Here is a 16,973-nt window from a genome sequence, read left to right on the forward strand (position 1 = left end):
ATTTGCTATAATATATGTCTGTGTACAGAGCGTATTTATTTCACATTTACGTTCCCGTGGAACTTGAATGCATCAACAAAATCCTCCACACTACAGGTGCATTTACATTTCTGTATCATGCGGTCAGAGTCTTATCAGGTCAGTTATATAGCAGCATATAAAATAAATTGCTTGTTTTTGACTTGAGTCGTATAAGTCATAAATGTAAACACAGTGGGAAAATCATTGTCTTCGTTTTCGAATAATTTTATTCAGGCAAGAGCGGACACACATTCGGGGTCCTTAGTCACGCACGCAGACGCAAACTGGTCTTCTACGTGGAAAACATAATGGTGGAAAAACGTGGGTCGAGTTAGGATTGAGTGAGTATCTCATTTACACTTAAATTCAGTGCTGTCACCTGCATTACTTTACATACTTAAACACAGATAGGTTGGCTGGTTATGGCTGCTTTTGAACGTATCCTTGAAACGTGCAACATTTTGTATGTATCCTTGAAACATGCTAACAACTCTGATTACTTTTCATCAAGTGCAATTTTAATATCCACTACAGGTTGTTTCTGCATAGATCCAAAGTTTCCACTAACCATTGACAATGGAGTATATGCAAGCCCCTGCCACAAGCAGCCAGGGACACATGTAAGTAAAACAGACTTTTTAAGTGCTACTTACTGAGGATGGCAGCTGAGGTAATAGCTCGGGTACTTTGTCATACAATAAACTTAAGCCTCGGGAATGGAAACTGTCCACAGGAATGGAAAAAGGTAAAAGTAATCCCAAAGATAAAAAACTATGACTACATTCATAAAAAATAGCTTGGTTGGTTTAGAGAATACAGCATTACTGTGGTTCAGAAGTTCAGTGAGAGAATACAGTCAGGATTGAGGGAGTTAAAATTCGTATGAGACCAAGCTGCTGGGAGTTTTAGTTGAATGTAAAAACATATAAGAGATTATGTGCACAAAAATGGCAAGGGTAATCTCAATGATGAAAAGGCAGAATCAGAAAACTCAACAACAACACCACAAGCTCTGGTGCTTTCTTATTTAGACTACCAGTGTTATGGTCAAATGCTGCAGCGGAAGTATTAAAAAGATGATCATGCAAACCAAGCAGCCCATATGGTGTTGTGCTGTGACTATGATAAACTTTTCAGATAGACTTACCAATCCTACTCATTTTTATCCTTTGTAAAAAATATAATAATGGCAAAAACATCCACAAATCCTTTATGAAAATCTCATTTAGTTTAGAAAAACATAGTTACAGCACTATACGGGGGGGGGGGGGGGGATGGCCCCACCTCGCTCCTTTGGGCTATACCCAGCTTGGCCCTGGGGGGGGGAGTCCTGGCCACCAGATGCTCTCTGACAAGCACCCACCCCAGGCCTGACTCAAGAGAGGATAAAAGAATATTTAAATTATTACTGAAACCATACTTGGCATCAAATGTGTTAAGCCAATTATATCTGCAGTGTCTAGAGAAGTTATAGATGTTCTGGATTTAATATGGGTTAGGGACTTGGATTAGTTGCACAACCAACTAATGTTTTGTTAAATATGTGATAACAAGGACTTTGTGACAGAAGGTATTGAAAAGATTTTATTACTTTAAATATATTGATTGATTAATTAACCTTTATATTTGTATGTTAAGGCACTAAAATATTTCACTGTTTGAAATGTATATTTATCCATTTTGTATTAATGAACATGTATATGGGTAAAATCTAAATATTTTTTGTTTAATATTTTAATTGGACCCCAGGAAGAATAGCGGCAGCTTGTCTGCGCCCTCTACTTGTCAACTATTATGATAATGTATTTTCAGCCTCTGCTGTACCTGTGGCGTTGCTATACCTCCAAACCCCGCCAACATGTGTGTGGCTTGCCTGAGAACTCAAGTGGACATATCAGAAGGAATACCCAAGCAAGTTACAGTGCATTTCTGCAAACAGTGTGAAAGGTTTGCCAATAATTGTTTAAAATAGACATAACAATTGAATGTCAATTATTCATTTGTGGTCTAAAAATAGGTACTTGCAACCGCCTGGTACATGGGTGCAGTGCGCTCTTGAGTCAAGGGAGCTTTTAGCTCTTTGTCTGAAAAAACTGAAAGGGTCCATGAGCAAGGTAATTGCTTTCATTTTAAATCCGAGCACCAAATTCATTTTCTATGTGTGTCTGTTTAATATAGTTCTGTAATTTTATCTTCCCTGGTACAGGTGCGCCTGATTGATGCAGGATTTCTCTGGACAGAGCCACACTCAAAGAGGATTAAGACAAAACTGACAATCCAGAAAGAGGTACAAACTCTGCAAATGAACCATCCTATTTATCATCTATTCTTGTTCTTGAAAAAACAAAACATAAAAAAACGGGTTAATGCAGGGGACTTATCACAAAAGTCCAGTCAAGCATGGGTCCAATGATGTGTCTGTGTACACCCTAATTAAAGTTGAATTGCTTGACTTGAATCAAACTCAAAATGTACATTAAAGGAAACACATTATGATCATGTATACATGGTTCTTCCTCAAGATTAGTTTACTCTTACTTTTGATTTTTTGTATGTTTGAGTAAACCTATATGCTTAAGCATTGTAGGTCTGTTTCACCTACCCTTACCTAAAATCTCCTTTTGAACTGGACGTTATTGGTCCCATTTCTGGTATTGGGTTGTTTTAGACCAATATTGCAATTAAGAGTACCGGTATATAAAATAATTAAGTTATTTTCCTTAACATGACAAAATCACATGTAGTCTTTAAAGCAGACATATTGTCCAAATCATCTTTTCAGAGCTTTTAACCCTGTTATAAGTTTTATTTTTTGGTATTTAGTGATTCGTGCATGTTTGAATGCATTTCATTCTCTTGCATTCAAGACGTTGCAATACGATTGCTCATTATCTTGATCTACCCCCTTTCACCACCACCGGGACACACCCACTGCTCTTTACTTACATTTGTTGTCCAATTTTATTTTATTTAATCGGTAAAACAATTAGGATTCAGCAATGTTGTGTAGCCATTTACGTACTAATGAAAATAAATCTGCTGTTCACTAGCGTGATCTGGAGCTATCCATAGGAGGGGTCCTAAAATGATGTGGAACTTTGTTATGAGGACATTTGTAGCAACGTACCATAAGGGGCGACTGAAATCAGGTTCTATTATCTCATTGTGGTGACTTAAATTTTTAAGAATACAATGTAATGAAATAAGGATTTCATAGATTATAACTATATAGTAGACAAAAGTATGTCTTCTTGACTTTAACTTCAACATTCAGCACTCTATATTTCGAAAACACAAAGTAAATGTGTCTTGCTGAAATTGTCATCTTATCTTGACCTTTTCTTACCTTGGGTTTTTGCTTGGACTCAAGGGTTTTCCCCGGCCTTAGACTGATGTTTTTAAGCACTAGACTGGTCTAAAACATGGCTGTTTGCTTCTCCAGGTGATGAATGGAGCCATTCTGCAGCAGGTGTTTGTGGTGGAGTTTGTGGTCCAGTCTCAGATGTGTGATGACTGCCATCGTGTGGAAGCCAAGGATTTCTGGAAGGCTGTGGTTCAAGTGCGACAGAAGGTTGTTTTTTTTTGTTTTTGTTTTTTGTTTTTTTTCATGGACCTAATCTTCTGTCTTGTTTGATTCTTCAATGAATTGGAAATTAGGGTTGAGACATCAGTTTTGGGTTACTTTATAAATTAATTGATTTCTGTGCTTAAGTTTGTTTTGGAGTAGCTCATAAATTTTTATAAATGATTGATTATTGATGATTTATAGACACAACATAAGAAGACATTTTTCTATCTGGAACAATTGCTTCTCAAGCACAAGCTTCATCAAACTGCTCTGAACATCAAGGAAATACATGGTATGTTAATGAAATATAAAAGATTTTCCATGTAGTATATTTATTTGTTCATTGCCTTGATGGACATCTCAGAAACTAGTCTTTGTTGTTTTTTAACTTTTTTTTATTAAATCAGAGATATTCAAGCATGAGGTATATTGTAATTCTCTGTGAAAAACATCTTTTAAGTATAGTTTGTGGATGATGTATTTCTACTGTACTTCAGAGGGAATTGATTTCTACTATGGCTCCAAGCAGCACGCACAGAAGATGGTTGACTTCCTGCAGTGCACCGTACCTTGTCGGTGAGCAAAGTATAATTGCTCAGGTGTAATAGATTGTATGGTTGGCTTTGTATAAATTGCATGTTCTATATTTAAAATTATTATATTATCAATTGAATAGTCTGCACTTTCCAGAATGGATTAATGTGATTGTTTTAACATTTTTTCCTGTTAATATTGTATGTCTATTTCATCTTTTATAGGTCAAAAACATCCCAGAGGCTCATCTCTCATGACATACATTCAAACACGTACAACTACAAGAGCACTTTTTCTGTTGAAATTGTACCAGTTTGCAAGGTATGTTATGTTTCACCTTTGAAACATGTTTTGTGATGTTGTCTAACCAGCATGTACTTACAAATGCTGATATTTTGCCTGTACTTATAATTTGATTTAGTCTACATAGTTTAACTGTCTCAAATTAATTAAGCTGTGCATTGTGGTACCTTTAGTACTGTTTGTGGCATATCTTCAATAATGATACCAGGACACCACAGGTGCCAGAGACACTCGGGATTTTGGAGGACATTGTATCCAGTTTAACCTTTTATGTACTGTATTTACCAGGACAATGTGGTTTGTCTTTCACCACGACTGGCACAGAGCTTGGGGAACTTTGGTCAAATATGTGTCTGCATTAGAGTCACCAGCACTATTCATTTGATTGACCCCAACACCTTGCAGAGTAAGTGCAAAAATTGTCTTTTGGCTTGTTAATTTTGAGAATATAGAGAATTGCATGCACATCCTGTACAAATACAATACAATACAATAAATAACAAAATGTCCTCCAGTTGCTGAGGTGGATGGTAACACATACTGGAGATACCCTTTCAACAGTCTCTGTAACCCACGGCAACTGGAAGAGTTTATCATTATGGACATCGATATCATCAGAGACCAAAAGTTGGGTTCTGGGGCTGGCATGAGGTCTAACAAAGTAGGTCTATAACTTAAGTGTTTTTTTTAGTATCAAAATGAAATTTAATATGAAATTGTTATTATTTATTCATTATTGAACCTGTATGTCAGTGACAGTATATGAACTGACCTTTGATTTCTATAATTTGTTTTGCCATATAGCACACATTGGCTGAAGTATGGGTTCAAAAAACCTCTGAGATGGATACCAGTCAGCAGTATCACTGCCGTACTTTCCTTGGCCACCTACTGAATATTGGAGACCTTGTTCTAGGGTGAGTATAATGTGCATCCAAATTTTGGTGAGTTTGCAAGTAGTTAATTATTTTCCTGTTATAGGTATGATTTCGCCAATTCCAATGTTAATGATGAATATTTAAATAAAATGAACCCCCATCATGTCCCAGATGTGGTAAGGATGAGAAGTTTGAACTGAGTTGTTGGGTGATTAATAAAGTGTTAGTGTTTATCTTTACCATATACCCTCTCCTAGGTGTTAATAAAGAAGAGCTATGATCGCACAAGACGGGTGAAACGCAGGAACTGGAAGCTTCAAGAGATGGCCAGAGACAAAGAGGGCATGGATACAGATGATGAGCGGTAAGAAATAAACTGAGGGCATGCATATAAGTGTTTAACTGTAAATGCAAAATATGTTGCTCCAAAATGGTCTTCTGTGTCAAACAGAATTAAGATTGGCCAGGCAGTCTGTTAAAGGGATTCAGTTAAAACTCCTAGATGGAGGGAGTTCTATTTAACCTGGCCATCCCTAGATTGACATGTACAGCACTCTGACTTGAGTTCTACGTGTTTATCGGTCTCTGATGGCTCTTGCTAAACGTGATCAAGAATATTTGAAGCTGATGGGACTTAAGCATCACAACAGTGGGACAAGCTGAGAAATCACACTTTTGTTAATTCTAGTTGAGGGAAAAATACAGATATCGTTCCCATCCACAATTGCATGAATGGTAAATATTGCCCATCAATAGGCTGAAGTACATTGCCACGTTTTTGGTTTATTTGGGTGCTTCACATTCTGTCTTCCACCCACCAACATTCTTTAAATCACTTTTAGCCTGTGGGCTTGGTCACAACAGCGGGAGTGAGAATTAATTTTGTGGACTAAGTTTTATTTGCAAGGCATTACATTTTCTGTCCTCTTTTCAGGCAATACCAAGACTTCCTGGAGGACCTTGAAGAGGATGAAGCACTGAGAAAGAATATAAACATATACAGAGGTTGGAAAATAGACATAACATTTTGTCTAAATGATATTAAAATGTGTAACAAGCCAAGTAATTTGATGGCCATTTGTTACATTTTAGATGCTTCAAAGATTCCGGTTGAGAGCGACACTGATGACGATGGAGCACCACGCATTTCCCTGGCAGAGATGTTGGAGGAGCTGAGCCTGAGCGATGCAACAGGAGGAGAGGGAGATGACATGATGACGGACTAGAGCCCACATCAACACAGGCAAATGCTCTGTAATTGGTTTCAGGAGTGGGACATTTAGCATGGGCAAAACCTTTGTACTTCTGTCTACAGGTAAATCCTGTAAATTATCACTCAATAGATATTTGCTAAATTCCTATTTACTAAATTTTTATTTTTTTGATATCATGAAAAAATGTTCAGGCTGTCTGATGTTATCTCGCTTAAAATTTGAATTGTAACAACCAAAAAAATCAAATGTACAATCTGCATTGCATGTACATCAACGAGTCACCAGGGGGAGCTAGTCACTTGGACAATGTGATGCCTCTTGATCTGCATTAATAAACTGAGACTGGTCATTTACTGTCGTTTTTTCCTATTCAGATTATTTTTGTAAATCAATTTGATTATGGCTTAACAAGATTTTCACTGGTCAGTAACGGACAAGCAAACATTTACAGGAAACAAGCAAATTGATAACTGTTCCAGAACATCCTGTGTCCTTAGACCTTTCTCATCAAAGAAAAACACATTTTAAAAAAGAGGGAGAAGAAATCTCAGAGAACCACATTGAAGGAAAGATCCACTCCCATGGATGGACAGGCTACAGATGTGTCCAAGTTGTCACTTTTAATACTGTGGAAAGATGTTAATTCAGAGACAATTAAATAATACATTTTTAGTCTAATTTATTAAATAAGATGTTGTGCAGCAGCCATTGTCATGTAAACTGAACAAAATTGTTCCATTAGTAATGTACAATTCATGTGGTTTAAATACTGCTATACAGTCTAATTTATGAAAGTTACCTCTTGAAGATAGATCTATGGATTTGCCTGGACGGATGAAGAGTAGGACAAAACGCACCATTAAAAAGAATATAGATTTTAGAGATATTTGTGTGACAAAAGTAAAGCCATTTGCTGGCTGTATAGTCAAGTGTGATAGGTTCTTGTGATTTTAAGTGTAATTAGATCTACTTGGGAAAGTGAGTCAAGTTGGTCCCTTGGGTGGGTGTGTGTCAGTGGGACTCAATACATGAAGATGGGATTCTCCTTACCTGTCAGACCGACCCCTTCCCTCTGACCTGCTTTTTTAAAAACATTTCAAAGGACACAAACTCCACCCCTTTAACCAACATTCAGTTGTACACTGAAATACTCTCGTCATAAACTTACACAACTGAATGCTTTATGAACATAGTATGACAATACCACAGGCTACCACAAAGATCATTAGGTCTACATGACTGTATGATGCATCAGTTGTTTTCTTTTGGTTACATTGCTGCTCAGCACTGCTGTGTATCCGGGGATAACCTCTGCTATTGCGGCACTGGCCATGTTTACACATAAATAATGCACAACTAGTCAAGAGTGTGAACTGAGCAGGTCAGCAGAGTTTGGAGGGACAAACATGTTTACAAAATACATTTCTGGTGATGCCACTACTCAAACGAGCTAGGTCTAACTCTGGTTGTGATAGCCTAAATGATGATTTATCAGTTTGTTTATTTTCAATTAAATGTAGCCTTCCAGTGCTCACAGCATTCATATGCAAAAGATTCTTTTTCACAACAACAATCAAAAAACTACACACACAGACGTGCTGTGGGGCCTTACTGTGTTGTGCAGTGTCTGTTCTGATGCAGTGTGCCACAGCAGACTGCTGCTACGTCATAGGACGAGATGAAACTGCGGAGCAGCTCACACCGGGCTGCAGCACCGCGGGACTGGGGACGGATGCGACATGGGCACCAGTATTACCGTCTTTGAGAGATGCACTGGCTATGGACAGGGCAAACCGTGCCACTGAAACAACTCTGCAGCATGCCTGAAATCGACCGCCTGGAATGTTGGCTCTGAGTCCTGCGTTTATCTGATGTCCACCTGCGTGAAAAGAGCAGTGAGAGCAGGTGAGTGGCAGCATGAGTAGTGGGTGTGTCATACTGCGTGGCAGTAGGCTACTACATATAGGCCACAACAAACTGGTGAAACGGCTTTTGGTTTACACAAAGCAGGGGAGCAACAGTGAAGCCTGTACGGGCTGCTGTGTGCACTCATCCCGTTATAATCATCTGTTATATTTTACAACCAGGGACTTTGCGCCGACTGAGGTGAGTCAGTAAACGTTAGTTAGACATGTTAAAAGCCAGTTTTTTGGGGATACACAGACTGAAAGGCTAATGGAAAGATGTGCGGTAGTGTGGGCTGGTTTATTATGGTCTTATTATGGGCAGTAAAGGAGATTCATGGCAATTTGACTTTTAATTGAACTGAATGCTCAAATTCTGTTTAAACACTGTAATACTGCAGCTTTCTGAAATAAATTATTTATGAGTTAATAAAAATCATAGTCCTACTGATAGCGGGCAACACTGTGGAAACCCGCATCAAAGCGTGTCGCCCGCACCTTTGAGCTCCGCCCCCTCTTCAGGAGGCTGTGAGCTCCGCCCCCTCTTCAGGAGGCTGTGAGCTCCGCCCCCTCTTCAGGAGGCTGTGAGCTCCGCCCCCTCTTCAGGAGGCTGTGAGCTCCGCCCCCTCTTCAGGAGGCTGTGAGCTCCGCCCCCTCTTCAGGAGGCTGTGAGCTCCGCCCCCTCTTCAGGAGGCTGTGAGCTCCGCCCCCTCTTCAGGAGGCTGTGAGCTCCGCCCCCTCTTCACGAGGCTGTGAGCTCCGCCCCCTCTTCACGAGGCTGTTGCCTGAGGTCATGCAAATCATAACCAAATAACCGTGGAAAAAAAAGAACTTGTTTTTACTTTTTTACTGAGAATACTCTTAGCCTTATCTCTAAGTAAAGTAAGCTGAAGTAAAGTAGGATACTACTTTTAGAGTTAGGCTAGGCCTACCTTTAGTAGGCTAGGCCTACCTAAAACCTCTAAAAGTTTATAAGCTTGTTCTGAATTATAGGAAATTGTTGACAGCATGAAACAAATAATATGAATAGTGTTCCTTAATAGCAATAGCCTAAAGGCTACATAGCCTATACCAAAGTGCATCTTAAGTGGAAAAACAGTGCTCATTAATGTTTACTATATATCCCATGTGGTTTGAAGGAGGCTGTGTGGGTCTCAAGTGTGTGAAATAATTGTTCACCATGTAAAGAAGGGTGTGTTTTGTGCACTAGAGTCTAGGCAAACCCTTGGGTTTAATATCATTAGGTTTCATACACATTTTCTCATGCACACATCCATTGGACCTGTATGATTGCCCCCACTGGGCTGTTTGGTGGGGGCAGGTTGGAGGAGGGAACTCCTAACCATTATTCCAGCTTGTTATTGTTCACTCCACTTCTGAATGGAATTTAACAAATGCTGCCACACAGTTCCAGTTTACTCTACCTTAATTTAAAGATTGTTTGATTTACACTTGCGTACTAAAATCTGACTTTTTTTCCAACTACTTTTTTTGTTTGTTTGTTTGTTTTTTGCAGCAATGAATTTCAAGAACCTGAGGGAGTACCTGGCTTGGCTGTACTACCAGTACCTCCTCATCACTGGCATTTATGTACTGGAACCATGGGAAAAATCCATATTCAACTCTGTCCTCTTCTCTGCCATCGCCATGGTGATCTACACTTCCTATGTCTTTGTGCCCATCCATGTGCGGCTGGCACTGGAGTTTTTCTCAGGTATATTTGGGGGTCAGCCGGAGAGCACTATGGCACTGATGAACTAAAACTAAAACAAGACATGGATAAAAGATGAAACCATTCAGACAACCTTGTAACATGATAAAGCCCTTTAACACAACTAATTTCTTCCACTGCAATCAAAACTAAAACCATGAAGAACTGAAATGCCTCTTCAACTGGACACACTTCGGTTCACTTTCTCTATCCCAGTCCCCCATTCTTCACTGTGTTGTGTCCTGTATGAATGCACATGTTTTGTGCACGATAAGGACATTTGGATTTCAGCTTGCACATCCCAGTCTGAAGCAGTTGTCTCCTGTGTATGGGTTTTCCATGGATATCTGTGCAGACAAACGAATGATTGCGATAACTGATAAGAAAAGCTCTGTGTCCTCATTCCATGTCTACCACGCACTTGCATTATTGAGTAAATGTTTTTGTATCAAAAATACTTGCAGCACTGCTGTGAAGCAGGTAGTACAGACCTGCCTATGCATGATTGTTTTGTGGTTTATTCAAAATAGTGTCATGCATACAGCCCTATAGATAGGCGTTATGCAAAGATCAGAAACACATTTGGATTAGGGATTTTTGAGACTTTTGTATTTGTCCCAAGCCTAAACTGTTTTCCTGTTCAAAGAGAGTAATAGCCCATAGAAATCACATTGATTTGTGCAATGCCGAGCCCTCTTTATCTATGATCACTAAAGTCTTGGTATGTTGGGAAGGTGTGACAGCACTGAGCAATAGCAAATATTGATATACCACACCTTTGTATTGAAGGGCTGACATTAGATCTAGCATGAGGTAATAGCATATAAACTGTTTTTTTTAATCATGTTTATTGTGGATGGCAGCAGGAATTGCTTCCTATAGTTGAGCTATAGGTACATATGGAGTATGTATTATATTTTGTGTTTGCAAAATGTCATGAGCATTTTTAAAAATTTGATTGTTTTGTTGTTGTTGTTGTTTTTTACTCTGTTGCTCCATAATGTTAGATAAGTTAACTTTATTTATGGATTCAAATATTTATAAACTGGTAAATGCTTGGCTGGTTACAATGTCAATTACCAAAAACAGTTATTGTAAATGTAAATATGTGTGTACGTGTATTTTTTTTTTCCCTCGTGGCCAAAATAACAGTCTTTACAAAATGCAGTTCCTTATATGCTTCCTAAAAGTACCATTTCCTCATCCTATGTCACATGCACATAAAGTTTTACATTTTTGTAATAAAAACAATTTATCTTAAAAACCATTCCTTATTAATGCAAAGTAGAGCTTTTCACTTTCAGAAACAATCAAATAAAAACACAGGAAACGAAACTGATTTTATTGTTCTTCTGTCTCTCCCTAAAGTACAGAAACTAATTTCTGAAAAAGAAGACCACAAGCAACAAGAGCTTTTGATGCACTTGACATGGAACGTGATAGAACAATGAAAAAGCAAAGCCACCAAACCAGTTCTCTTCAGACACCATAACAATTGCCCAGAGGATTCGGTTTCTACTAAAGAACTGAGCACTGAGACACTGAGCTGCCTATAACAGACTGGGGACACACACATGACTGGGGACATTTTGATATTTTTAATAGAAATGTTACTGGTAATTATACAGTACCTGAGCACATAATCATCCGCAGCAGAACAATAACATGTAATCCCACACCTCTGAATTGTTTTAGTATCCAGGATGTAGGAGGACAGTTGGCTCATCTCGACACAGCTCACATTCCACAACAACTTTGTTTGTGGAGTTTGTTCCTACGGTTGGCAAAGATGTTTATACTGCTCATGTAAGTTTGTGTCCCATGAAGGTAGGGGTCAGAGGTCATCTCCTGAGTGAAGAGATAAACAAAAGACACAGACAAGAGGGTTAGTGTTGTTGTTGTTGTGTTTGACCTGACGACTGTCAAATAGACAAGAAGAAACGGTGTGTCAGCTCTGTTTCTAGACTGAGAGTCATCTTACAAGGAAAGCCCAGAAAACACTGAATCATTCATGAGACAGAACAGAACTCTTTCCCTTTGGGCCTTGCCGTGACAGTTACATATACATGTGTACCTTTGGAAAGACAATAGCTGCATTTGTCCAGATATTAAAGTCTTTTCCCATTGTTTCTGTTTTAACATCAGATGCAATAAACTACATGATGCCATGCAATATCATTCACTTGTTAGTGGCCACACCATTATGCTAGGCCTATATGACCTTTTTTGACTGCAGTAAGTTGTTAGTCTTGATTTTGAAGGGATTTTAGAACAGGACTTTGTAGTGGGGTTTGTAGCCTGCTGGGTTCAAAGTTAGAGATGACACTGTATCATCAGAGACTTGAGAGGAGACAATGTTTGCTTTCCTGGGTGTGTGTATTTTGTGTCAATGTTTCGGCTGGGCCTTGCTCAAACAAATTTTTATTGTTGTTTCCTTTTGATGTGATTGAAAAAAAAAAAAAAAAAAAAAAAGAAAAGAAAAAAAAAGAGTTTTGTTTTTTTTAAAGTTAAATTACATGACAAAAAGAAACAGCAAATGCCCACACATTAAGCAAATAATATTGATAGGGGCCCGCGTAGGGCTTAATCTTGATTATGGTCACATGATTTGCAAAGATAATGAAATTGCAAGACTACTGTTGGAAGCACTGTGCAAGATTAAGTGGTAGGCTAGTTCAAATCGTTGTGCAATGAATTATACTGTTCTTTGTTCAGAAGGAGCATGGGCAGGAAGTATGATTTTCAGTTCTCAAAGCTGTATCATAGTTAAGTATCAGTCAATATGAACTGAGGAGTGGCTGCTCTGATAAAATTTGAGCTCAGTTAGGCATAAAAAACCTTCACAATACAACACACCCTCTCAAAATATTCTACTTTAAATGGTCTGTGCACTGAGGCTGGATTGAGTTAGAGTCATGAGAAGAGTATTATCTTTATCTGGCAAACTCTACCTTAAATACTGTGAAATATAAGTAGTTGGTATCATAATAACTGGTATCATTTTTTTTATTGTAGTACAGTGTTTTATTTAAGGGTAAACACTCTCTCACCCTCAACAACAATTTTAAACACTCACTTAAACACATTATTTTGTAGTTAAAATGAGTTCTCACATTGGCTTCTGTCATATAAATACATAGTAAAAGAGTCAGATTTTTGAACGGCTCTTTGAATCGGAACGGATCCAAAAGATTCGGATCCCCTAAAAGAGCTGAAAGTCGCAGTACTAGTAAGTAGCCCAACGCAGCAAGTTAAAAATCTTGCGAGGATAGAATGAGACTCAAAACCAAGGTTGCCCTCTAGTGGTAAAATAACAGCACTGCAGCATGTCTTCTAAATGTGCATAATAGGTTTCATTTGGAAATTTACTGAAGATGTCAACAGACCAGTCCTTACAAATACAAAAAAAAAAAAAAAAAATCAAGTTTCATTATGTAAACAACTTAAAGCTAAAGGTGAAAAAATGACAGAGCAGCTTTTGTTGTGAAATCTTAGTATAAATGAGCTGAAAATATTTATATTTTTATGATTGTAGGCTACTTGACTCACTTACAATTTAAATTTGTTTTTATCTTATACTTAGCACTAAGAGCTGAACTGCAGACTTGAACTTACATTGGACTTGGTTCTGTGATGATTTCTTGCACTTTCATTTCTTCAAATTTCATTGTGCATCAGTAGTTTCCTGTCAAGTTTTTCTCTCAGTTAATTAATTGAATGTAATCTGTGATGGAAGAAGTACCCAATTTTGTTACTTTTTTACTTAAAGTAGACTTACAGATATACATATAGCTACAAAACAATGTCTTAGGTAAATGTAAGATCTGTAAATAGACTATGTGTCTGCATTTTTTTTTTATAGAGAAGTGTTGCAAAAGTGTCTATTCTGGATCTCAGGGGAAAAGGGTTGAACAACTTCCTTAAAAATATTTTTTCAACATAAGAAGTATATGACAAATACTATGTACTGTTCTGTCCATTTAAAAATAGTGGAGTAAAAAGTATCCAATGTACAATTTAGTACAGTTAATTACAGAGGGCTCCCTAAAGATTGTACTGACTGCATACAGTACTTTTACTTTTGTGGTTTGTTATTTTCCACCACTGAATTTAATTGAATATCTTACAAAATGGCAGCAATATGCCACTATGCCTAGTTACTATATTTCTTTTTGCTCACTAATGTTTTGCTTGTAAGGGGGTGTCAGGTTCAAAACACATCAGTGTGTCACTGGTAGGAGGAGACGTACTTCTTTTATTTATTTGGAGCAGAAAATGGGCATTTGATCGCAGGGGGAATGTAGAGTGAGAGGATCTTTACTTGTGCTTTCACAGTGCCAGGTGAGTCGGGGTCATGTCAGGGCAGTTAGTGCATTACATATAGAGATCAAGCTTTGTCTACAGAGGGACATATCCGGTGGCACAAGACACAAAGCCAGACACAGACACATTATAAGGACAGACTGGAGAAAAGCACTGGGACTGTCAATGAAAAAGAGGAGTTTCTTTTGTGAGTAGGAGCCATGTGTGTTAGAAATGAAATGTGCAGGCTAATGTTTTTTGGATCTAGGCCAGTGTTTCCCAAACATTTTTGTTTCAAGTACCTCCTAAACTTAATCTCATAACACCCCCTAACTTGTGTGATTGTGATTATTTAGTAAGTATAAATCGGTTAACTCATCAATTATTTGAATTATAACATCACAATATAACAATACAGAAACAAATAATACAAAAACAGTCTTACTGCTGACTAAAAATAACATTTCATATTATATATTATTATAATATCTGAATACTATGACATTTCTCCTACTTTAAAGTATTATGTCACTCCCTGGTAAGTGGTCATGTATCCCTGAGAAACACTGATCCAGGCCACCGGTTCTCAAATATATCACACCAATTTTCACACGCATTTATCTGGAATTCTGAGTGTGAATGGGGCTATATTAGATCTAATCTCAGACTCAAATGAATGTCTAATGTGGTTGTAAATGCTGACATATGAAGGAGGCCAAAAAGTAAACAAAAGTTGTCTATTGCATGCTTCTTTCCCCAAAAAATGAAATACAAATGATAAATGTAGATGACTCACATACCATCTGAATAGTTTTAGAAGCACTAATTAGACTCATACTGCTGAGAATCAAAAAGGTGGACTATATAACCTTTCTGGTGGTGGGTCTGCCATATGCTTTTCTCTGTGGAAAATTGGAACTTGTATTGCTTTGACTGAAATGTCCCACTGCATGGCATTAAATTTATGTTAAAAAACAACAACTTGTAAAACATGATTTCTTATTGTGAGTGGGCTCGCCTCTTCTCAGATCTAACCTATAATTTTGTCTAGTGGTGCCACCTTTAAAAAAAAAATGTATTTAACCTTTATTTAACCAGAAAAGTCCCATTGAGATTACCTGCTTGTCTCCATAGAGATATACATAAGTTTACTGGCATATTATAAAATATTAAAGGATTCCAGGCAAAGTATTTACATTTCCATGAAGACAAACAGGTGGGGGACCTCTTCTGGCTCCAAAGAAACCTCTTTACGGGAACAGGGGTAAATGTAAGGTAATACAGCTCAGAGCTCCGCTGCGCTCCTATAGTGGGTTAAGTGTGCAGTGTGAGTGGATGAGGTTCGGCCTGGTGCCAGTGTTGAATGAACAGACAGCTGAGTGGGGCTTGGGTCCACTGTAAGATAAGCACTGCTGTTGTGTGGTCTGAATACAGCAGAGGCAACAGGGTCGAGACTGGAAGGCCCCTATAGGAACCGCTCTTCGCATACGATTACACCCTCACAACACATCTCCAACTATGCTCCATGTGGCCACTGTATAGTTTCTACTTATACAAAATTGTCACAGCAGCCTTTTAGTCAGGCCGACATACAGAGAAAGTAAGTTTATACAAACAGTCAGACAATCTACATGCCACTTAAAAGAAAAAAAATGCTCACCTCACTTACTTGGCAATGGATCTGATTCAAGATCACAAATCTCATTTCCCCTCTTCTTTCTGCTCACTCATAGCTGGACATGGATCTCTCTGAGGGGTTGAGGTCTTTGACAATCCAGGCATGTCCACTTCTCAAACCTTCATTGTCATGAACAAGTCGAGAGTGCAGACCAGACAGCTAGCAGAAAATCACCACTCCTAAAAAAATCTGATACTATCTTATTACACCATGAGAGAGGGTCATTGTCCTGTGGCACAGCATGGATCATAGAGAAATGTGACTGCAGTGGTCAAGCGAACATTAAAAACACAGCCAGGCTTTGGTGAGTGAGGACCACATGAGGTAAACACATCTCTGCTGTTTTATTGTACCCATTTTTCTGTTTAAGACATGACATGACTGTTCATATAAAAAAGTGGAAGAAGTAAGAACCTCTTCTGTATCTTGCAATAATAATATAGAGGCAGTAAATGTATCTATCAAGTAGGCTATTAAGTCTGCATCAGATGATCTAATAATAATAATGCACTGGATTTATATTGTGCCTTTTACTACACCCAAGACACTTTATAGTGTATTATTTATTCACTCCACATACAGTAGTGATAACCTAATATTGTGGCCATAGATGTCCTGGGGCAGACTAACAGAAGTAAGGCTGTCAGTCTGCCTCATCAGTCTCTCCAACCACACACATTTAACATTCATACTAGGCATTTCCAGTTTCTGCTGTATGCACAGTGCTGATTAAACTTAACTGAAATCTGTGGCAACCTCCTTCAGCACAGATTCATCTTTACCTGGCTTTGCAGCAGGCCAGGAGCTGCTGGGCACTGTGGGCAGTCAGTTGAATGTTGGAGCAGTATCAGGTGACCCAT

The 16,973-nt window shown here is 38.3% G+C and overlaps 2 protein-coding genes across 3 annotated transcripts; both read left to right on the forward strand.

Moving 5' to 3' along the window:
- Positions 1-275: 275 nt before the first annotated feature.
- On the forward strand, positions 276-6,870 carry nmd3 (NMD3 ribosome export adaptor). Its single transcript, XM_033976477.2, has 16 exons — positions 276-362; positions 556-641; positions 1,834-1,968; positions 2,039-2,135; positions 2,228-2,308; positions 3,464-3,592; positions 3,791-3,881; positions 4,087-4,165; positions 4,348-4,444; positions 4,715-4,832; positions 4,942-5,087; positions 5,231-5,343; positions 5,408-5,480; positions 5,562-5,668; positions 6,239-6,309; positions 6,397-6,870. Exons 2-16 carry the CDS (start codon positions 598-600, stop codon positions 6,528-6,530), a joined length of 1,515 nt encoding a protein of 504 aa, XP_033832368.1. The 5' UTR covers positions 276-362; positions 556-597; the 3' UTR covers positions 6,531-6,870.
- A 1,481-nt stretch (positions 6,871-8,351) lies between these two features.
- sptssb (serine palmitoyltransferase, small subunit B) lies at positions 8,352-11,448 on the forward strand. 2 transcript variants are annotated; one of them, XM_055225927.1, is made up of 2 exons: positions 8,352-8,423; positions 9,939-11,448. In XM_055225927.1, the coding sequence occupies exons 1-2, from the start codon at positions 8,390-8,392 to the stop codon at positions 10,181-10,183; spliced, it is 279 nt and encodes a 92-aa protein (XP_055081902.1). In that variant the 5' UTR covers positions 8,352-8,389; the 3' UTR covers positions 10,184-11,448. The 2 variants fall into 2 exon arrangements, with proteins under 2 accessions (XP_055081902.1, XP_033832379.1); XM_033976488.2 differs by having other exon boundaries at positions 8,356-8,624.
- The last annotated feature ends 5,525 nt before the right edge of the window (positions 11,449-16,973 follow it).

Source organism: Periophthalmus magnuspinnatus, chromosome 13, assembly GCF_009829125.3.
Source record: "Periophthalmus magnuspinnatus isolate fPerMag1 chromosome 13, fPerMag1.2.pri, whole genome shotgun sequence".
NCBI lineage: Eukaryota > Metazoa > Chordata > Actinopteri > Gobiiformes > Gobiidae > Periophthalmus > Periophthalmus magnuspinnatus.